Raw genomic sequence first — 22,713 nt, forward strand, 5'->3', positions numbered from 1 at the left:
GCCAGAGCCCTTCCGAAGGCCCAGTCGTTTGCGCTCGGTAAAGAAGCTGGGGTCGCCTACAGCCACCGCGGTGTCTGTAGGGGAGAAACGACGCCGGGGTTACTCGTGCTTCCAAACGGCAGCCCATGATTGTTCTCGAAAGCAAGCAGCCTGATAAAAGGCATTCCTTTTGCGTGTTGATAGGAGGAGTATGTTTTAGGTGGCTGAATAAATGCAACCGTTCCGTGAAATCCTGCGTTGCCGCATAGGACCAGTTGGTGTAGGAGGGTAATCGTTCATGTCTTGGTAGCTGAACTTGTAGCGGAGTCTCTCATGCTCTCTGCTGACTAGGAAGCTTTGCTTGACACAAGGCTGTTTAATGCTGGAGTCGTTTTGGTGATAATAAACTTTTTCCATAAATTCTTTCCATTAAAGGGTAATGGACCAGTGAAAGTTACTGGAAGAATCAGTGGCTTGGTTGACGGAGATCATGGCTTCCATGTCCATGAATTTGGGGACAATACAAATGGTAAGGTGTCTACCCAAGCTTTTGAGTTACAGCTGTAAATGTGATGGCTCAGCTTCAAAGAGCTTCTTTTAGTGTTGCAGTAGCAACTAGTATAGGTGTACTTAGGTCTCGCAACTGCAAATCTGTGTTAAGAAATGATGATATTTCCTAAGGAATAGCTTCCAGTTTAATACTTTGAACTTGTTTAGGCTTGTGTTCAAGATCTGACATATCAAGCACTAACCTAAATACTTTGATACCCTAGTTATTAAGAAATGAGAACGCTTTCAACTGAGCCCAGTGTTCTAGAACAAGTAATCTTACTTTATTTGAACTCGTAAGTCTGTAGCAGGTTACTTGCTTCTGAAGGATTAGTAGAACATCTAACAGGAGAGTAGCTATTTCATCATTAGTGACTTCGTTTTCTCTAGCTACAGGAGGACTGCCTTGGTGTGTACTGTTTAAGCAACACATTTAAACTGGCTACTGCAAAAATCTGCTTTTGATGGCTGCGTTCTGTTTCAGGGTGTACCAGTGCAGGTTCTCACTTCAATCCTGAAGGCAAGCAGCATGGTGGACCAAAGGATACAGAGAGGTGAGTTTAATGTGCCTGGCCTCTTACTGGGTAGCTACTCCATGCAGCGGCCATCCAAGTGCTACTTTGTGCTTGAGAGGCTGCTTCATGACTAATGCTAGGACAATACCAGAAGAAAACTGGCAAAGCCTGCCAGGCTTTGAGGGTCGGTTAACAAAGGCTCTGATAACTGTCTGGTGCTTTGTTAGACACCTTGGCTCCAAGAGTATGGGTAAAATGTAGTCCTTGAGATGTATCCTTGGCTTTATCATAGCCCGGGGGAGAAGAGGAAATAAAGGCTCTCCCTGAGTTGAAGGTTCCTCAGGATATGAGTGCGGGGAGTTCATGTGTTAAAGCCTTATTTGGTCAGTGGTGATTTGCTTCTGGTTTGGGGCCAGCTTTTGACAGTGGGGTCCCTGAAACTGTCAGTTGCTGAGCAGTATGAAGGCTTGTCATCTGGCAGATGAGGATCATCAGTGGAAGGTACTGAGGCTTCTGGGGAGACCGCAAGATGAATACAAAGCTGTGTGTGCGTGGGCATGGTGGCTTTTTATTGTGTTTACTGGGCTGTTCTTACCCTGTTAGCTTAGGTACCATACTATCTATAGTATGTAATCCTTGGGGGTTGTGTGTGCTGTGTGTAAGTGCAGGGTCTGATGGTTATGCTGCATATCTGTGTACCTCAGTGGGAGTTCAGACCTAATTCTTCCCCTGGAAGCAGGGGGAACCCTCATGTGCTTGAGACCTGATGTCTGAGCTGATGGGGTTCAGAGCCTGGGAGGGGGCCGCACAAGAGTTAAAGCGAGTGGAGCCAAGAGCAGGTGTAAAAGATAGGCTGGTCTTGCACAGGTAGTGTCTGGACCAGTGCTGTGATCAACTTGGCATTGTGATTAGCTTTTGAATGCTCATGTTTATTTCTTAACTGCACTTTCTCTGACTGATAAATTCATACCTGAGTGATCAGTTGCATGCCAGACTCAGCAAGCTGGCTGCTAGCCAGCTGTCTGGATGACAGAGCAGCATGAAATGGTGTGCTCATGGGCTTCGCAGGCAGCCAGCTGCTCCATTGCTGAAGGTCAAAATTGCATGAATGTTGTGGCGGCTGCTGCTGCTGGTTCTGCTTTGTCAAATCCTGTTTTCTAGCATAACCTGCTTGCTCAGGCAGCTGGAGGCTGGGGAATTCCTTAGGAGGGTATAAGAATGAGAGCGTGCTTTTATGAGTGTAGAGTTGAAACAAATGGACTGAAGCTTCCTGGAAGCTTAAATCAAGCAAATCCCTAAAGGGGAAACTGCCCTTGAGTTGATTTTATAGGAATTGGTTAAAAATATGAAATTGGTGCTATGCTGTCTAAAGAGCTGGTAGTCAGCATTCAGCTGGGTGAGCTGGTCACCCTGTGTGCATGGAGAGTTCTAGAAATGAGTTGGTATTTGGGGTTCTGAATCTGGATAGAAGAGTCTTGCAGAGTATCATCGACCTGTCTTTTGAGCGAATGGTTTGTTTGGGGCAGATGTGTAGGAAATTATACTCTGGAATGCCCAGAAGTTCAGTGAAAACTGAACTGCTTGAGGCTCACTTCTTAAGGGAAGTCCTAGCAGAGATCTGGCTCTGATAAAAACTTGTATGGTAGGGTGTAATGCCATGTGTGTGGGGAAAATGCCAAGCAAACTTGAATAGTCATCCCTGGTACTGATTGGAACTTCGCAAGCACTTAAGACACCCTCTTTGACCTGTCGCTTGGCAAACTGCTTTTACTAATCCTATTTAAACCTAAAGCCTGCAGCTGCTTGTGGAATAGCTGATTTGTGATGGACATTAAAAGCTTGTAAGCATGGCAGTGGTGGTGTTCACACCAAACCTTGTATGTGCAGGACAGGTTTGCACCTAATTTGTGAGACTTTGTGTGGAGGGAGATGCCATCGGCATGGAGGAATTCTTGGCCATGAGAGTTGCACACTGTCAGCTTGGTTTGTAAGGGAGTGATGGTGTTCCTTTCCCAAAGTTGATGAACCTTTCTGTTTCAAGTTTTACCTGGGACTGAATTCTAATCATCGAACTAAAGGAGTTGGAATAGTGGAAGTGTTCAAGACTGACTGGAGGTAGTAAATGAGGACATAGGTGCTCTTTCAGATAAGACGGTGGAGTGCTTGAGCATAGTAACTATGGGTATTGCATTGTCCGGGCCATCACTGAGAAGAGCTTTCAATTTAACCAAGTTTTCTACGAGTTTCTCTGTGTCTTTGTGTAGGCATGTGGGAGACCTTGGCAATGTGACTGCTAAAGGAGGAGTGGCAGAAGTGGAAATAGAAGATTCCATCATTTCTCTAAGTGGACCACACAACATCATTGGACGTACCATGGTGGTAAGTGTCTTGGTGCTGACCTGGGCGCTTTAAGGAACACAGAGCAGTCTTGCCAGCTTGGGGCTCCACTGTGTGCTGAGACCACTGTACTGCATGACCTGGGCTTGGGCTGTTGGCAGAGATGGCAGGGAGGTGTGGATGGTGTGGCCGAGGCATTGTGCCCGTGGTGCAGAGGTTGGCCTTGAGTTGCAAGGGTGACCTTGAATGTCAAGTCTGAGCCTTACTCTTGGACTAGTAATGACTTTTTGAAATGTGACGTTTTGGTGACTTCCAGTTGAAACATTCAGCTGAAGGAAGCTCGTCTTTTTAGACAAGTCTAGCCTGAATTTTTTAGTGTGAGTACCAGTTTGGCATTCAGTGTTGCATAGCTACAACAGGTTGTAGCTGTTGTGTAACACCCTGCTGGTAGCTGGCAATACTGCTTGTCGCTGCTGCCACTAGTGGGAGTAGTGAAAAATGTTGCTTAGCTATGCAATGACATGAATTAAGGCACCTTCAATTCTCTTTTCAGGTCCATGAAAAATGCGATGACCTGGGTAGAGGGGGAGATAATGAGAGCAAATTAACTGGAAATGCTGGCCCTCGTTTAGCTTGTGGTGTAATTGGAATAGCGAAGTGCTAAGTATGGTACCCAAAATGCTTAAGACAACAGCGATAAATGGGCTGTATTTCATTGCGAATGCTGTACTTGCCCCTCCTTGTGCAAGATCTATCACTTAATCTCATTACTACTCTGCATTCTGAGTATCACTGAAACTGGTGAAGACTGACTTAATTTTGTATGATGTATATTGTAATTAAAGTGAGCCTGATGGAATGTCTCTGTAGTCTTCTGCTAAAGCATCTGCTGTAACCATTCAGTGTAGTCTCAGCTAACTGGAGCTCCTCTCCTGTGTGGTGGAAGATGTGCAGTAGCGTTTGCGGCCTGAAGGCCCCAGCTGCTTGGCGTGCTGTGTGAGCTGGAGGGTTGGCCCTAGGAGCTCCAGCGGGAAGGCTCACCACAGAGCGGTAGGCGCTGTATGCACCGGGGGCTTCCTCAGCGTCTGTAGGTTTCAAACTTGTGTAATAAACTTGCTGGGCAAATACACCTTGGTCTTGCTGTCTATAAAAAAAAAAGCAACAACCCCTACCCCCCTGCCTGCTGTTAGGTGAGCATGAGAAGTAGGCCTGGATTTCATCCTGGCAGCAGTTAATGTGCTCGACACCAACAGCATCCATGTGGCTTCAGCTGGTAACCCTGGGACAGCTCAGCCTGGGGAGCCAACAGTGTGCCAGTGACAAGGAACACTGTTGTACATATTCCCCTGACAGAATCCCATCTTCTGTGGCAATAACCTGGCACCCTCTGCATGTTACAGGGAGGGGGGTTTGATATTTTCTTGTATGTCCCTCTCGAACACAGATCTCCCAAGTCTTTTAATAGAGAAAGTTATTTTAATGGAGGCTTGTATCAACATTCCTTCATCTTGCACATAAGAGGTACTTGTGGTGTTGGTTGTAGCTCTGTGTGCCCCAGTTTCCCTGTAGCATGGTACAAATGGAGCTGGTTTGGGTTGTACAGCAAGAACACTGTAAAGCACGTGGAAGCCCAACTCATTGCAGGTGGCAAGCGACCACAGCCTCTACCCACCTGCGCTCTCCCAGGGGCTTGGCCTGTGCTCCTGGCCAGCTGCTGCAGCTGTATTAAAGCAGCGACTGCCCCTTTTGACTCCTGCCTCAAGCAGTGGGGGGGAAACCAAACGCTGGTGGCCCACAACTCCCACTGTTGGGAAGTTTGGAGGAGGGTTATGTTGCCTCCCCTTTCCCCAAGGGGGAGAAATGGTGAGTACTTGACAACTGCAGGCTGGGCTGTAACAGAGCACGAGCTCTGGCAGCTCTACTGCTCGCTGCCTCCCCTGGACACTCCTGGGGCTGAACCCGACTGCTTTGGCAGCCTGGGAGGTGCAGATGGGGCCTTGCAAGCCCCTTCTCCCTTGTTGGGCTGCGAGCCTGGTGGCAGCCGAGCCCAGCAGCCGAGGCTGTGCTGAAGGATGTAGAAGTAACGCTTGCTTTATGTACCGATATTCTTAACCAGCAGGCCTTGGCTCTGCTGTCAGGGGGTGAATTCCCCGCCCTGCACGGTCTGTATCAGCAATGGGTGCTTACATGGAGCTCACCCGTCGCCCGGCACAAACTGACAGTGCTTCAAAGCCAAAGCCTTGGTAGTTGTACAAGGGCAGGATACCATGACGCTGGTGATGCTGTCAAGACGACGCATCGCCAGTAGGTTCGTTACACGCTTACTGCTCCAGAAGGCAGTAAGATGCAGTAAGAACCTGCTCTGCAAAGGCTGGCCCGTATTTTCGTAGGCTTTGTTTGTAATTTCTTAAAAAGGGAAAGGGAGAGAGCGTGAGGTGGCGTTTGTGTGAACAGACAAGCCCTCTGTCACTTTCATTCTTGTCTTCAAATCTTTTAATAAAGTGTATTCATTTAAAAAAAAAAAATCCTACCTCCTTACAGAATTACGGCAGTTTTTACTAAGACAAGTCTTAAACATAAGACATAAACGCCTGGCTTTGTATGAAAAAGTTAGTTCCACTGGCCCAGCATGAAACAAACATTAAGGACACAGGTTGTTAACACATGGAAGCTGAAGTCACTGCAAGTATGTAAACAGGTTTGGTTTTCTTTTTTTCTCTCTCTCTTTATTCTGCTATTGCAAGAACGTAAAAATATATGTCCTCTCCCCAGTCTGTGACTCCACGTTTGCTTTTCCACCCCTCTCCCTCCCCCAGAAAAAAAGAAAAAATAAAATAAAAATCCCTCTGCCACAGAGTAGCTATGAAAAAGCACTGATGGAAGAAAGCAGCCGCCCTTCAGTTAGGGAAAAACCCAGCTTGAAAAGTAGAACACACCTCTAGCAAGGAGACCAGGAAAAAAAATAGTTAAATATGCACAGGATTCGTACAATTTCCCCACTACGCTTGGGAGAGCGAGACGAGCCTCAGCTGGGGGCCACTCCCTCTCGAACACAGATCTCCCAAGTCTTTTAATAGAGAAAGTTATTTTAATGGAGGCTTGTATCAACATTCCTTCATCTTGCACATAAGAGGTACTTGTGGTGTTGGTTGTAGCTCTATGCGCCCCAGTTTCCCTGTAGCATGGTACAAATGGAGCTGGTTTGGGTTGTACAGCAAGAACACTGTAAAGCATGTGGAAGCCCAACTCATTGCAGGTGGCAAGCGACCACAGCCTCTACCCACCTGCGCTCTCCCAGGGGCTTGGCCTGTGCTCCTGGTCAGCTGCTGCAGCTGTATTAAAGCAGCGACTGCACCTTTTGGCTCCTGCCTCAAGCAGTGGGGGGAAACCAAACACTGGTGGCCCACAACTCCCACTGTTGGGAAGTTTGGAGGAGGGTTATGTTGCCTCCCCTTTCCCCAAGGGGGAGAAATGGTGAGTACTTGACAACTGCAGGCTGGGCTGTAACAGAGCACGAGCTCTGGCAGCTCTACTGCTCGCTGCCTCCCCTGGACACTCCTGGGGCTGAACCCGACTGCTTTGGCAGCCTGGGAGGTGCAGATGGGGCCTTGCAAGCCCCTTCTCCCTTGTTGGGCTGCGAGCCTGGTGGCAGCCGAGCCCAGCAGCCGAGGCTGTGCTGAAGGATGTAGAAGTAACGCTTGCTTTATGTACCGATATTCTTAACCAGCAGGCCTTGGCTCTGCTGTCAGGGTGTGAATTCCCAGCCCTGCACGGTCTGTATCAGCAATGGGTGCTTACATGGAGCTCACCCGTCGCCCGGCACAAACTGACAGTGCTTCAAAGCCAAAGCCTTGGTAGTTGTACAAGGGCAGGATACCGTGACGCTGGTGATGCTGTCAAGACGACGCATCGCCAGTAGGTTCGTTACACGCTTACTGCTCCAGAAGGCAGTAAGATGCAGTAAGAACCTGCTCTGCAAAGGCTGGCCCGTATTTTTGTAGGCTTTGTTTGTAATTTCTTAAAAAGGGAAAGGGAGAGAGCGTGAGGTGGCGTTTGTGTGAACAGACAAGCCCTCTGTCACTTTCATTCTTGTCTTCAAATCTTTTAATAAAGTGTATTCATTTAAAAAAAAAAAATCCTACCTCCTTACAGAATTACGGCAGTTTTTACTAAGACAAGTCTTAAACATAAGACATAAACGCCTGGCTTTGTATGAAAAAGTTAGTTCCACTGGCCCAGCATGAAACAAACATTAAGGACACAGGTTGTTAACACATGGAAGCTGAAGTCACTGCAAGTATGTAAACAGGTTTGGTTTTCTTTTTTTCTCTCTCTCTTTATTCTGCTATTGCAAGAACGTAAAAATATATGTCCTCTCCCCAGTCTGTGACTCCACGTTTGCTTTTCCACCCCTCTCCCTCCCCCAGAAAAAAAGAAAAAATAAAATAAAAATCCCTCTGCCACAGAGTAGCTATGAAAAAGCACTGATGGAAGAAAGCAGCCGCCCTTCAGTTAGGGAAAAACCCAGCTTGAAAAGTAGAACACACCTCTAGCAAGGAGACCAGGAAAAAAAATAGTTAAATATGCACAGGATTCGTACAATTTCCCCACTACGCTTGGGAGAGCGAGACGAGCCTCAGCTGGGGGCCACCCGGGCGATGGCTGAGCGGGCGGGCGCCGGGGCCGACCTGCCGGGGCGCTGACGCGGCCGAGGGCTTCTCAAAACCGCTTGGCCCGAAGGGCCGACCACCCCCCTCCCAGTATCAGCCCTCTGAGAATTACTGCAGCGGACTGACGAGGCAGCACTTTAAAATCCTCCAGCACCCCCCCCACCCCCACCTCCCTTCCTTGTCCCCAGCCCCACTTAACAAAAATAGGTTAGCATTCTCTATCATCTTTTGGTGTCTTTTGATTTCTCTTTCCAAAAAAGCATCAATGAATTAAGTACAAAAGGTGCCGACCTGGCGCGCGCCCTCGCCCACCGCCCACAGCAATCATCTTTGACACACGACAAGCAGAGCAGGCTGAAGTACGTCTGGAGGCGTCCGCTTTTTAAAAAAAAAGGCTCATTAGGGCGACATTTACCACAGAACCAGTCGGGAGGGGGGGGAAAAAAAAATAAAACTGATTGCATTGCAAACACTAAACAGTTAACTCTTCAATTAATGAACAATTTAAACCCACTAACTTTCACCTAGTATGGTCAAGTAATCATTAAAATGCAGCAACCTAAAAACCAAGATGACTGTTACAAATAGAAGTTTGCTTCTGTGAATGGCCACACAAACAAATGTATTTAACAAATATAAACAGAGCAGTCTAATTTAGACTCCAGTACAGCATTAACAGTTCAAACTTTAAGATGTTGAACACTCCTTCTCCGCTTCAGTGCAGTGTAGGAAGAATAGCACACGTTAAAGTTTGTTACGAAAATAGAGTTTATTAAAAACACATCCCTATTGTTTTGAGGAGCTTTCACCGTTACCTTTTCTTAAATTAAAAAAAAAAAAATAGAAAGCACTTCTACTTCTGATTTGTAAACTTTTTAAAGTCAAAACTTTAAAAAAGTTACAGCAAAAATGGGTAATATTTTAATCATATCTTCAGTATTTCATGTTACGGCGTGGCTATTTTAAATAGAAGGGAAGCAATCAAATTGCTTACGATCCCCCACCAACTACCGAGGGGCTGTGATATAAGCAGAAGCCGGTATGATACAGCAGACTGTACAACTCTAAAGCTCTACACTCCAACAACTGTCACTGTCCTCTCCCTAGCGAGGAGCCTCCGCCACTGAGCCCAGATCCTTTTCCGCCTGTTCCGCAGATGAGGTAGCCTCGGGTGTTAACTCTTCGACGGGTTTTACACCCGCAGGTTCAGACTCTCCCGCAGCAAGTTCTGAAACAATGTCTGCGTCTTCCATTTTGCCGCTATGAGACTCGTGGTTTTTGTCGCCATCTGCCCTGTCTGTCATCTCCGGCTTTTCCTTGCCTCGAGTTTCTTCCTTGTCTCTGCGAGACTCCCTGTCCCTCGAATCTCTCTCTCGGTCTCGATGGCCACTGGACCGCCTGTTCCTGTCCTCCAAGTCTCTGTGCCTGTCACGCTCGGGGCTTCTTCGTCCCCAGTCTCGCCTCTCACGATTACCAGCGCGCTCGTGATCTCTGTCGTCGTTGCGGTTACCATAGCGCTCGCGATCGTTTTCTACCCGGTTTCCAAAAGATCTCCTTCCAAACCTTTCCTGGTCTCTGTTAGGCGTGAACGTCTGCCTGTCATTCCTGAACTGCCTCCCATCTCTGTTATCCTCGGGTCCGCCTGGCCCCCCGCTTCCCGGCATCCCCCCGGGCCTCACAAAGTGACCCGGCGGCGGGAAGGGGGTTTTCATTCCGTGGGGGGGAGGCATCCCAAAGCCCCCTGGCCCCGGCGGGGGCCCTCTGTGCATCATGTGGGGAGGCATGTGTCGCGGTGGCATCAAGGGAAACCGCTGCAGCGGAGGCGGTGGCATTCCCGGCGGTCGCTGGAGCGGTATCAAACCAGGCCGGGCGCCTAGGAGGCCGGTGGATGGAGTCTGCAACCCAACAACGGGGGCTGGCGGGGGCGGCGCAACTCCTTGGGTGCCTGGAACAAACACACACATACACACAGAGTAAAATCAGAGGCTGGCAGGAGGGGAACAAAAGGCATTTCTGTAATTTCAAAAACATGCTGAAGTTATCTCGTGAAATGAGTAACACCGAAATTGCTGGGATGGGATGAAGGGGCGGGGGGAAGAGAGCAGCCTGCAAAGCTTCTCCCTGTGCTGGTTTACACCCTGTGAAGAGAGCACCCACCGTCTTTCAACACAACTTTGAGTCTTTTAACCACAAGTAGTCAATACCGCAATGGTAGTAACTAATGGCTCATCCTAAAGGCTCCCTTCCGTGCAGAAGCCACGGCCGTTCTGCAGGTCGGGGCCCTTCCTGATCTCCAGCTCAGAGCCTTGCTCCATCAGCCGACTGCTGAGGAAGCAGCCCCCAGCAGGCCACACCTCCCAGGCTTCTAACAAAGACCCCTCACCCCCTTTAGTTAGCGCCAAAACATTTCTCCCCTATGACAAACATCAGCAAAATCGCATCTGGCTAAAATGCTGGAGATTTGAACTGGTCATCAGCAGGACTTTCAACGTGCAGGAGAGGCTGCGAAGGGAGCAGGAGGATCGGAACAGGGCTGGAGGAGGAGCAGGAAATCACAGAGAGTTCGCTTCACCGTTCCAGAGAAAAGGGATACAACAAAGTTCAATTTTAGTAGAATAAGCCTTGCAGTGGAAACTGAGAGGAAATGCAACAAGAAATTTCTGGATTTTTTTTTTTAACATACAATTTTCCATCCTTTATAGCACATAGCCAACAGCAACTGTTTTCCATTTTTACTCCTGGACTCTTTTTTGGTTCTAGCATGGTCTTCGTAAGAGGAAAAAACAAATTAACTCTCAAAACATACCGTTTGAGAAAGCTCAGCCCAAAGCTTGTTGACATCAACACGGCAAGCCTAAATGAACTAGGGTTACTGAGCTCCAGCTGAGGACTCCATACCAGTAAGCGTGCGCCAGCTTATCTCGTGTGCTGCCTTCTGCCTGAACCCCAACACTGCTGTCCCGTGTTCTCTGCGGCCGTTACACCGGAGCCGCCGGCTCTTTCTGCTCGCAGGCAGTTATTTACCAGAAAATAAGCTCCCTATCTGAGAAAGCACGTGATGTTTTCTGAACTCCCAAACTGAAATTCGAAGGAATGGGCGGTTGCCTGCAGAACAGCACACATCTCTCCCAATCCGTCTTGTGCTCCTCTATGCATTTGCTAAGACTATAGACAATGTGTTGTTTCCACATATATTAATAAAAATGAAAGTTAAGAATGCAAGTTATGTAACATTTTCTAACTCCTGCCCTGGGTCCTGCCCTAGAATGTGAAATAGTTATGTAAATTAACACCAGAATTAAATCCCTGGCAGCATTATCAGTGAAAACTGCACTTTGATTTCAGCTTCATGAGCATGCCGGGGCAGACATCCCAAATAACCTTCCATTTGGCTAGCGTAGCCAAAGAATAAATCTTCTTGCATCAGATTTATTTAGCATTTCCATCCCAAATACACCTGAGCCTTCCGATGAACATCCAAGCTGCCCTTTCTCCACACCACTTCTTATGCTTAAGAACGTCTCCGACAGGAACCTTTTTATCCGAGTGCTCTTTATATGCATATTAGAAGGAAACTATATTTTGCCCAGCAGGAGAACTCGGGTAACAAAGATGCAAATATTCTTCCAGTCTGCAGCACCATCTTACCTTCCCCTCCCAGCAGTCACTTTTAAGACACAGCTTGATAGGTCACACTCTTTGAAAGAAATGTTCCAGTAGCAACAGCCTATTTTTTCTGGTCTGTTCCTTGTTTGTTTACCGTTTTAACTTCAGAATGCACAGCCCTCCCCCTCCTCCTGTTCACAACCAGGGCTGCAAGTCACCTCGTTTTAACTCCTCCCATGACCTAGTACTATACAGATCTGACAAGACATGCGTAGGGCTAAGGATGTTTTCCAAGAATGTGATCTTGCTGAATTCTGAGGTTTGGGGATATTCTTCTTGATAAGCAAATTCTTCCGCAGAACGTTAAAAATAAGGCAGAAAAGAATGACTGAGACCTAGCGAGCTGGAGAGGACAAGCATATGTTTCCGCTCTACAGCAGCAGAGTAGATGAGGGTTACCACAGCATGAGCATGAGGCAAGCGTGAAAAGTTTTTTTTAAATTTAACAAGTATGATAATTTCATTTCTCAACCTTATTTCTCCACAAAGTGCAGCACAGAAGCAGCGTGACAGTATCTGAAACTCATTCTCTTTCAATCTGGACTGCACCAGCAAGGTAGCTGAACACTTTTTTAAATCAGCCCACTCGGAACGTTGAGGCTGAAGTACACTGTAGAAAGAACTATTAAGAGTTTCCTCGCTGTGCTGGCAAATCAGGCATCAATTAAAAATTTACTCTCAAAGAGCTGTCCAGAAACATATCCAAGTTTACTGAAAAGGCTCAGTAAAATTAGTGGTACATATTGCACGTGCAGTATCTAGGAAAACTTAATGCCCTTTGTTGTCTTATATGAGGAAAAACAGTATGTAAAGTTTAAATAGTTTGTCAAACTTTAAAAGAAATACCAGAGCTCCTGAAGAAACAATAAAGGGATTTAACGACCATCTCATACCTGTGCAGACCAGTGATGGAATTTATCTGCCCCAGCCTGTATTTATTCATTTACTTGTAACTGTAAACCTTTTTAAAGTAGCAAACCTTGTCTTCTTGCTTATGGGTATGAAATAACAGCCATCCCTTTCACCAGCTGCTTATTCTGCGTAGCTTGGCTAAGACCTGGCTTTTATTACAAGGCCTGGCTTTTAACACTGGAGATACAAACCTCAGACCTTACACCTAATATGCTGTTCTGTTCAAATGTGTAAAAACATACATTGCTTTCACAACTTGTTTTTATTTGTAACTTCTACCAGTGATGCGCAGTGAAAGGTCCTCAGAACTTGCGAAGAATGTTTACTCCCACGCAGATGCAAGCATACTAGGAAAACCCATCGCCAACCACGAGTGTCGTTTCAGAGGTGCAAGAACAATCACACAGTGTGAAAAGTTTCATAATTCCACTTTACTGCTAAGACAGAGCCCAAAATGCTACAGCTGTCCTGAGGAAGTGTCTTCTATCCAGAGAGGCCACAGGAGTCATCCTCACTGTTTTGATAAATTAGGTCAAAAGCCCGATTTCTGTGTCACTGTAATTCCATTCCTGATTATCTTCTCTTCTGGCTGGACAAATCCCATGTTCCCTTGTGATAATTACCAGTGTTACAATGCTAACGTAACTAAGAAGTGTAGCATCTTTTTTTTTTTTTTTTTTAACTGAACTCTGCTCAGTAAGTGATCACCGTGTCTCTTATAATCCGTTAAATTACTTCTCAGCTGTGCTGTTACAAGAAAGCAAGTGGACGAATGCTCTTTTCTGTATCTGACACAGCAATCCCGCTTCAAATACATATGAGAACAAGAAGTCAAAAGCTTACAATTCCAGCAGAACGGTCTAAAGGTTTACAGAGAATTTGACGCTGATGTTCTGCAACGTTTAGCATGTCGCGTTAATTCTCCTATCGTTCCTCAGCAGGGAATGTTGCACCTTGAAACTAGAACACGAAATACTACCAGGAAGTTCTTGAAAGAGGACAGTTTTTTAAGTCTTGTGTCTTTATCAGGAGTTCGATACAGAATCCTTTAGACCAGGCCAAGACTAAAGAAAGCCTAAACACCAATTCACAGCTTAAGTAACTTGCCGTAAATACCAACATTTTTCAGGGTAGTCAGTGTCCATCACTGAAGCCAGTAGGGGGTTGCTCCTACCCCCATAAGATGCTTGAACAAGGATGTAAGAGTCAAACTACGTTACGTGTATCGTGGTGGTTAGTGGTTTTAAGACTTCTAAAATTCCTGCTTTATAAAACATATAAAACGCTGAACTGATCCAGGTCAAGGGAATCATCAAGGCAGAACTGAATTCCGTGAATGGTGCTTGAGAGTTCCTGTTCCCTTACCTCTGCATTCTCATTCGGTAGTATTATGAAAGCAACAGCCATATATGTAATTAGCAAACATGCAGTGTTTGTTATGTTTTTAAAATGGGCTATCACAAGAAATTTGGAAGTGTATTAGGATTATCACTGTTCATATCCTGCATTGATAAAAAGCTCATCCTTCCTGTGAAGGAAGTATCCACTTTTTATAATATAGTAATACTGTGATGAGCTCAGAGAATACTGTAGTCTGTCTTTTACAATTTAATGCAGATTACAAAAGAACAAACCATCAAGGGAGAAAAGAATAATAATTCAGCACGCATTAACAGGAAAAGAATACCAAGTTCGGTAAGAACTGCAGTATAATTAATCTTTGATAACATGTAATTATTATTGTAGGAATTTTGGTAAAAAGAGCACTAGACCAGAACCTACAAACTGCAATACGGTGTATTTAATCAAGATAATAGATCACAGAATCTGAATATTCGAAACATAGCATCTGCAACAGCAGTTTATTACTGGTCCAAATTACAGCATTTGCTCAACACTAAGAACAAGTTGGCAAATCAAAAATGATTTAAAAGCCTGTCACTTCCTGCAATATGCACATGTATAAAAAGTCTAAAAATATCTGCTTTGCAGATCATTTAAAAAATGACATATGAGCACACACTCACAAAACCAGTTACAGTCTGGATTATCTTGTTCAAATGAAGAACAAGAAGCTATAACAGCAGCGAATACGATCAAGGATACAACTAAATCAAAACAACCTGTGGGTGGTTTTTAGAAAGCAGCACAAAAAAATTCAAGACAAAGTCCACAAGGGATCACTCCTCTGAAGCACAAACATGTCTTTGTTGGAAGTGATATAAGAATTACATTGGAGGAACGAATGAAATTAGCAGAGCTGAAACAGAATGTAACTTACATTACTAAGAAAGCATATGAAATCTTACAATAATCAATCTAGAATTACTTTGTAACATATCTCCCATATAAAAATGGAACAGATAGATAGATAAGCTTCATTTTGAAGTTACAAAAATTAGAAAAGAGCTCCTGCATTTGTACAGATTACATAAGGTGTTCTCAAGCGAGGTTAAGTTTAGATTTCTATGACAGTCTCTTCAGAGCAATCTTCATTCCTTGAACTCAGCCTGCTGAAGTTCTTCTATCCTGCCCAAATATCCGAAGAACATTTCTTCATTCTTCATGTTACACTACTCAAGCCCCTTCCATCCCTATTTCCCCAAGCAGAGTCCTCATGACATACTTCATGATGCTGTCAAACAAATCTTTCTTCCACCTCCTTATCTCAGCTTGGAGAGCCACATCATGGGAACGTTTAACAAGCGGTTTGAGGACTTCGTGAGAAACCAGTCACATGATCAGTCATCTGTTCAAATTGCTAAACCATATACTTGTGAGCTTCAGTTGGAGGCATTTGATGTCCCCTGCCTGCACTTTCCCCTGGCTAACTGAGGGTGATCCTGTACCTACTCTTTTACTTTGTCCAGTCCATTTGCCTCTGACCTGTACAAGACGGTGTCTGTAGGTCACACACTAAGGCTACATTTAAATCATCAGGCCTGCAAGTACTTCTGGGCTCCGGGACCAGGATGCACACGTAGGTTGCATCTCATGTCCGCACGCGTGGTGAAACCCTGGCACACTCCATTTCCCATGCTTTGATTTCCCTAGGAGTGAAACCTGACACACAGAATGAAAAGGAAGGAATGATGATGCAGCCTGGCCAGCTCTTGAGGCTCCGAGGATGGGGAGGGCAAGACCTGAAGGGACACTTCTTTGCTATCTAGATCAGTATGAGTGGTGGAAAACATCACCTCTTTCAGGTTTTTCTTCCAGCCCAAGGGAGAGACCAGATCTGGACTCTCGCATGCAGAGCTAAGCTCAACTGATAAGTGAACCAAAGTGGTTTTAAGGCAGTTTCGTTTGTGTTAACTTACAGAAAAGTTTTAAAAGCAAAGACAACTGATATTAATCTTTTATCTTTAATCACATAAAGTATTATAATGTTTCTTCTTGTTTTCTTGTCTCTTGTATCAGATTGTGAGCAGCCTCCTCCCCCCCTTAACTCCAAAATGTCAGAAGGATTTTATGTAACCCCTTGATTATAAATGACTTCTTGAAATAAGATGCTCATCAACATAAAATGCTGTTACTTAAGTACACACAGATCTCTCAGCTATTACTTCAGGACTACTCTGTAAGCTCACACATACAATCTTATAAAAAGAAAAAAAACACTCTCCTATCCCCTTGCTGATGAGACTGAACGTTGAGAGAAGTCACTCTGACCACACAGACAATTTTATCTGCTTCAACTATTCAGTAAACAAGTTAATAAAAACAAAGGCAAGTTCTTGATCTTCAGATTTATTGAATTTAGCTTCCTTGAATTTGTGAGAATAAAAAAGCTACTGTCCAAGTAACTAATGTGGGTATATAATTTACTTCAATCTTAATTTTGTAAAACCTTTTCCTTACATCTACAGTGATATAGCAAACAGCAGAGTAACTTAATATATTCCAAAGGCTTGGAATAAAAAGTTATGCCGTTGAAGACACAGTACCATGGAACTTCAAATATCTGGTAATACTGTGCTACAATTACAAAAATCAGAACTTCATCATTAAGATGTGAATGCCTTAAAAGTATCGTCCAATAATCCTTATCACTACAAAATTCTCTCAATCCATGGTGTCACCACAGAATTTTTTTTAAGCTTTTCTCTGTTTCCCAAGTGTCCAACATACTCTAAAACAATTAGCTGCTGGTTTTGCATATCTGCTTTGATAGATTTTTAAAAGCAGACTGATTTTCAGAGAGAGGCTGCTCTTCACTTTTTGAAAAATGCCTTTTAAAAGGGTCTTATCTCAAGTTTCCAACATGAAGGATCCAAAAATCACTAGTCACAGCTGGAAAATTTAGCCATCAAATCCAATAAAATAGTGGGCTCTCAAGGAGACAGATCTTTGGGGTGTTTTTTCAGTGTACACTGTGAAGTTCTGGGCAGAAACACACTAAAACAAAACTATTTTTTTCATTCATTTGTTAGGCTCTCATTTAGAGGTCTGAAATCCCATAGAAGTAATAATCTCACTAGAATTTGTAGGAAACAAGTCTCGTGAGCATATTCCTGACACTGACCTATAAAAGGCCATCCTAAAATAAGTATTTAGCAGACCTCTGTAAACATTCATAACGGTCTTTAAAAATCTGACCAAGTACATATCGTATCATGAAAAGTAATTTATGTAAGATACCCAAAGTTAGCTTTTTTTTTGCTAGTCTAAATACCTTTTTGTAATATTTAAATAAGGTAACATACTGTTAAAAAGGTTTCAAAACCTCTAATACTGCAGGGCTAAATGAAAGCTTTAGCATCTTCATTTTATTAAAATAATTTATTCCATACATAAAAAATATACTGTATTTTCACAGATTTAAAAAAGACACTAAAAAAATACCGCTTCTCTGTAAGTTAATTTTATACATGTAATAGCTGAGTCTAAAACATAGTTCCTATGTCATACACATTTTTTGTTGTAAGTTAATTTTCTATATGGTATAAAGCTCAATTTGTTAAAAGCAGACAGCATTTTGTTCTGTCCTGAATTTGTAACTTAAACATTACGGATTTTATGTTTCTTCAGAAAACAGATCTTCAATAATAAAAAAAAAATTACTGCTCCTTCTATGCAAAATCAAGCCTCTAAAAATTATTTAGAAGCCAACAGAAGGGCAGAAATCATTCAGAAGAATCTGCTTTTCCCATGAACTGTAAGTCAGTAGCAAAATCAAAACCATGATTTAAATTCAGGGAACAATAAACTGAAGAACATATACAAAAACGAACTTACCAAGAAGTGGAATAGTTTGGGTGACAGGAGCAGGTACATTAGTAGGTGCTACAGGAGGTGGAACAGTCCCATATATTTTGGAACTATCGGTAGTTTCAGCATTCCCTCTGGATCCAGAAACCACTGTTGGGATGGGATTTCCTACAGATGAATCTTTTGTAGTGTCTTCATTTACACCAGTTGCTGTGGCTGAGAAACAATGCATTGACATTTAAAAAAAATAAAACCCAAAAAAAGTCAGCTTTTCTGCTTGCATTATACCTTCCTTCTACTGTTGCTTGCCCAAGATTTAAACACTTACAATTTGGGATGTTTACTGCCGGAGTGTGAGGAACAGATACTGGAGGAGTTATAGGTGGTGGTGGTCCAGGAGGAAGAAAGCCTATTAAAAAAAAACAAAAAAAAACCACCAACTACATATTAACACAGAGTATCACTTTACCAAAACATACTTCTGCAGTTTATATGGCAGATGCTTTTCTTTGCTATACAGCTAAAAAAAGGACTTTATATTTCCCAAAATATATAAATATACCTGGGGGTAAATGCATTGGGTTGAAACCAGGTCGTAAAAATGGAGGTGGTGGCGGTGGTGGCACTCCGGGAGCAAATCCAGGAGGTGGGATTCCTAAAGGTGCTGTGAAAGCAGGTGGTTGGAGTGCACCAACCACAGGAGGACCTGATGGATGTGGTGGAACCTAAGAAAAAAGGAAGGGGAAAAATGCGTTACCTCAAGACTGAATGGATTAACTGTTGTTCAGCTGGACTGCTGTCTTCTGTGCTTTGTCCATCAAAACAAGAAAATTTAAGCTACCAGCTTAAATCACTCTGCAACAAGGTGACTGATCTAATCAGCAGTGAAAGAACTCCTACAACTTAAAAGTATCAACACTGATCTTGTTTGCCTTTGTTCTTACAGAAAAAATTATTCTCTGTAGTAAATCAATATTAATGCATGCTAGTAACTCATCTAAATATACCCGTTACACAGTAGCTGGAATTAATTTTACCATCCAGCATGATACACTATAACGCACACAACTTTGGAGCAATTAAAAACGTCTTCTTTTTTCTTTTTCGCTACCTGAGTTTGTGTATTACGTTAGAGTGACTATTGTTTCCTAATTCATTTATTTTTTAAAATTATGGTTGATACCAAGCCCTGAATGAAAATGGATTTAAATTAAGTTGGTCCTTAGATTCCTATTTATGAGCTTACTGCAAAAACTACATTAAATGTGTGGGAATCAAAAGGAAAAAAAGTTTAATCAAAACATGCTCTGCATTTAAAACTGGCAAAGGACAACTGTGTACTCAAGTGATCTAACTGACTCACCTCCATGACCATCAAGATTTCAGAACTACTACACCAAGACCCTTCATAACTCATTTTTTATTTTTAGACTGAAGAAGGAAAAGCCTTTACTGTTTTCTTCTCAGAACTGAAAGAAGTGGCATTAAACCAAAGTAAGCAAAATATTCTCCTTAAACCTGGAGAAGATGCTAAAGCTGCCAAGCACCTGATACCACTTCAAATTTCTGTTCCAAGTTCTTTACCAGTGGCTAGGTCAGTGAGCTGAGGCACATTAAAACTTGTACTACCAGAATTTTAAAATCAATTAATTACAATAGGTTTTAATTCATCAGGCTTTAGTGTAGAGCACCACTTTTTCTTTTTATTGTTAAATTGGTTATTTATTGGTTTCTAATAACCTGCTGATTATGCCCTGGTCTGAAGTTAAGCAAACTTGAGCAAGATGCAAGAAACCACTGGATGTGGCACAAGGAATTGCCAGACCTGACCGATAACAATGTGAGAAGTTACAGATGGCACCAGGGGAGATGGCTGGATTCTGCAGGTGGTTAAGTGAACAACAGGTGTTGTGAACAACAGCAAAACTTCAGAGAGAATTAGAAATGAGCACTGGGGACCTTCTGGGGACTAGGACCTTGCAAGGCCAACAGCGCCCAGGTAAGCATATCTAGGAGTACCATATAAGGCCAAGACTACCTAGGTGAACATTAACTTTGAGTAATCCTAGAGCTGTTTCCATTAATCACAGTTAAAGCTTTAGAAAAAGTGCTCCAAACCCACAGTAACCTAATAGAGTCTTCGTAGGTCCTTTTGTTCTTTGAAAGAGTGCCCTGTAAAACAACTTACAAAATTAGCTTGACATAGCAACAGATCTGTTGATTGCAGTAACGTTCTGTGAAGCAAGCGTTCACATGCAGAGTACGTAGCAGAAGGAATTGGGGAGGGATACCAAGAAGGCAAAAGCTTTAAAAAGAGGGGAAGCTTGCTAAGTGCTGTCAGCCCTTAAGTAGTTAAAAGCGGAGAAAACTGTGGATGAAGCATGTGTACACAATGGCTTGAGGAAGTATAATGAATAGTAAAATATTATGATGGAACCAGAATAGAAGTAACATCAACGGAAGATGATTTAGATATGTATTAGAGGATATCCATACCTAATTATCCAAACTTAACTGCTGTACTTAATTTTTTCTAAGTAGTTAACCCTCTAATAAATAATTGTAAGTAGCAGGTTAAAACTTCTTTTAAGCAGAAAGAAAAAAAGGAAGGTGGTAAAAATCTGTGCATAAACATCACAACATCTAATTTAAAATACAATCTGAAGTGTAAAATTTCTCTGTTGAAGAGATAGAACCAATGGCTAATAAACATTGACAGACAACAAACTCAGGACTGGTGAACAGTTTCAGAATAAAAGACAATTAATTGGATACAACAAAGTAAGAAAAATGCTACTGGGGATACCCTTTATTAATGGGGAGACAAATATTGGGAAACCCTGGTATTTTACTAGCAACAGTGGAAACTGAAATAACTAACCTCTCGATAACTAATGCAGACTGCTGGGTACATCTCAATGAACATGTCTTGGGGTTTGGGCTGTGCCCAGGTACAATTATTTCTTACTGCACACCTCTCAGACTGAGACTTGAAGGAGAATCATTGGCCCTGTGAACTAAAGGAGCACAGCCTACCTACAGTGCTCCAAGACAAGTAAATATACATTTAACCGCATCCGGCATCACCAGCAGAAAGACTGCAAAGGACGAGTCTGCCAGTTTCAATAGGAACGGTACGGGATGGATATTGGACCAATGCACAACTCCCACATCTAGTTATAAGGAGAAGGAGCACATGGGATTAAGAAATACATCAGGAAATTTGGGAGGTACACACTCAACTTGGACTCTGGTTTCTGGCTGAAAACCCATTCAATGAAGAAAAGGAACTTTGGGTTGGATTGGGAAACTTACAGAAAAGGTGGCTAAAGCAAACCCCCTGGACTTAAATGTACAACCCCGGCAAAGCCTGAGCCATGGTTCACTGTAAAAGAATGGCAGTTTTGGTAGGGTAACACCCAGCTTTGCCAGGAGAATGGGACACCAACTGCCCCAAACTGCAATGAATGCGCTACACAAGTGATATCACAAGTGCTATTAAATGCAATTGACTCTCAATAACCAAGAAATAGACTTTAAGGTGATCTTGGACACTACAATATGACTTAAAAATAAACAGACACCTACCCTCAGAGCAGACCACTGAGATGGATTACTCAGACCTGCAGAAGTGGGACCAGATTCAGCAACAGCTCAGAGATCTGAATCTACAGGCAAGAAAAGGGCTCACTCCAGTGGCACAACACAAATATTGCACCTATCTTGCCAACAACCCAGGACCCTCTGGCTGAGAAGACACTGTGTGTGCTATTGAGGCCAAAGACCAGACTTACCTATGCAGGCTGTCACACTTAGAAGGACGTTCTCAATTTTAAGTGCCTTACTACACAGAGGTTGCATTCATTGGTCAAGGTGATACTGTCAGTAACAGGAGGTCAGTCCACAGTTAAGTTACACTGCTCACAGGTAACGTCCAGCAGAGCAGGACTCCAACCCTGTGTGTCCAGCCCAAGCAGGTGGGTAGCACAGAAGGCCCATTCAGGCTCTACCAGAGAAAGGAGTGATGCAGCTCCTTCCCATCCTACCTTTGAGCATGGGATTGTTAGGGCCATGGGCAGATCACGAGGCTGCTGACTAGGCCCTGGCCTGAAGTTAAGCTTCACGAGAAAGGGCATTAAGGGCATGAGAAGCTACTGGACACCAGAGAAACTGCCAGACATGACAGGTAACAATGTGAGCAGCTGACAAGTTACAGATAATGGATGGCTGAATTTTGCAGGTGGTTAACAGGGTGCTTTGTGAACAATAGCCAAATTTAACAAATAACCAGAAAGGAGCACTGGGGATCTTATGGGGAAAAGGACCTTGCTTGTGACGCCAACAGTGCATAAGTAACCATATCCAGGAGAATCATACAAGAACAATATTACTTAGGTAATCATATTATAAATAGCAAATCTGGGTAGGGATGCGACACAACTGGGACCAACATGGAAAAAATAATTAGGGGAGAGTTGTGTACTTGGGAGGAGACTGGAGTAGAGAAAGGGAGAAGGAAGTACAACAAAAAGGAAGGTCAAGAAGTGAGAAAAGAGAGTATGTTATAGGAATCAAGCAGTCAAAGCTGTTTGGGGTTATCTGTCAGGCAGCCCTGTGCTTGACTGCTGCAGCCTGGATCAGGACAATGCATAAAGCCTGTTCTGACATACCACCTGCATCAAACCTGCTTCTTCGGTCAGAGGGACCAGGGTGGGCAGGGTGCTTTCCATGGCTAACAGGGGAGCAGCCAGATGGACGGATCAAGCAACCTGGAATCACTGTAACGATGCCCATCCCAGGCTGGACAGTATCAACAGCTACCCAGCACTTGTAACCTCCCCACCTCTTACAGTCCTGAACACTGAAGCCAAACA

At 43.7% G+C, this 22,713-nt stretch overlaps 2 protein-coding genes across 2 annotated transcripts in view; one reads left to right on the forward strand and one right to left on the reverse strand.

Moving 5' to 3' along the window:
• Window positions 1-4,509, forward strand: part of SOD1 (superoxide dismutase 1) — a 9,783-nt gene extending 5,274 nt beyond the window's left edge. The window contains exons 3-7 of the mRNA XM_035896420.1: window positions 6-37; window positions 415-508; window positions 1,013-1,082; window positions 3,308-3,422; window positions 3,934-4,509. Coding sequence (XP_035752313.1) covers window positions 6-37; window positions 415-508; window positions 1,013-1,082; window positions 3,308-3,422; window positions 3,934-4,044 — 422 coding nt within the window. The 3' untranslated portion in view covers window positions 4,045-4,509. The remainder of the gene's footprint in view (window positions 1-5; window positions 38-414; window positions 509-1,012; window positions 1,083-3,307; window positions 3,423-3,933) is intronic.
• A 3,735-nt stretch (window positions 4,510-8,244) lies between these two features.
• The window catches only part of SCAF4 (SR-related CTD associated factor 4), a gene marked incomplete at its 5' end in the record, with an annotated part of 42,001 nt that continues 27,532 nt past the window's right edge, over window positions 8,245-22,713 (reverse strand). Inside the window, 4 exons of the mRNA XM_009640965.2 lie at window positions 8,245-9,995; window positions 17,867-18,055; window positions 18,168-18,248; window positions 18,402-18,564. Coding sequence (XP_009639260.2) covers window positions 9,154-9,995; window positions 17,867-18,055; window positions 18,168-18,248; window positions 18,402-18,564 — 1,275 coding nt within the window. The remainder of the gene's footprint in view (window positions 9,996-17,866; window positions 18,056-18,167; window positions 18,249-18,401; window positions 18,565-22,713) is intronic.

Source organism: Egretta garzetta, unplaced genomic scaffold, assembly GCF_000687185.1.
Source record: "Egretta garzetta isolate BGI_Z169 unplaced genomic scaffold, ASM68718v1 scaffold45, whole genome shotgun sequence".
NCBI classification, from domain to species: domain Eukaryota; kingdom Metazoa; phylum Chordata; class Aves; order Pelecaniformes; family Ardeidae; genus Egretta; species Egretta garzetta.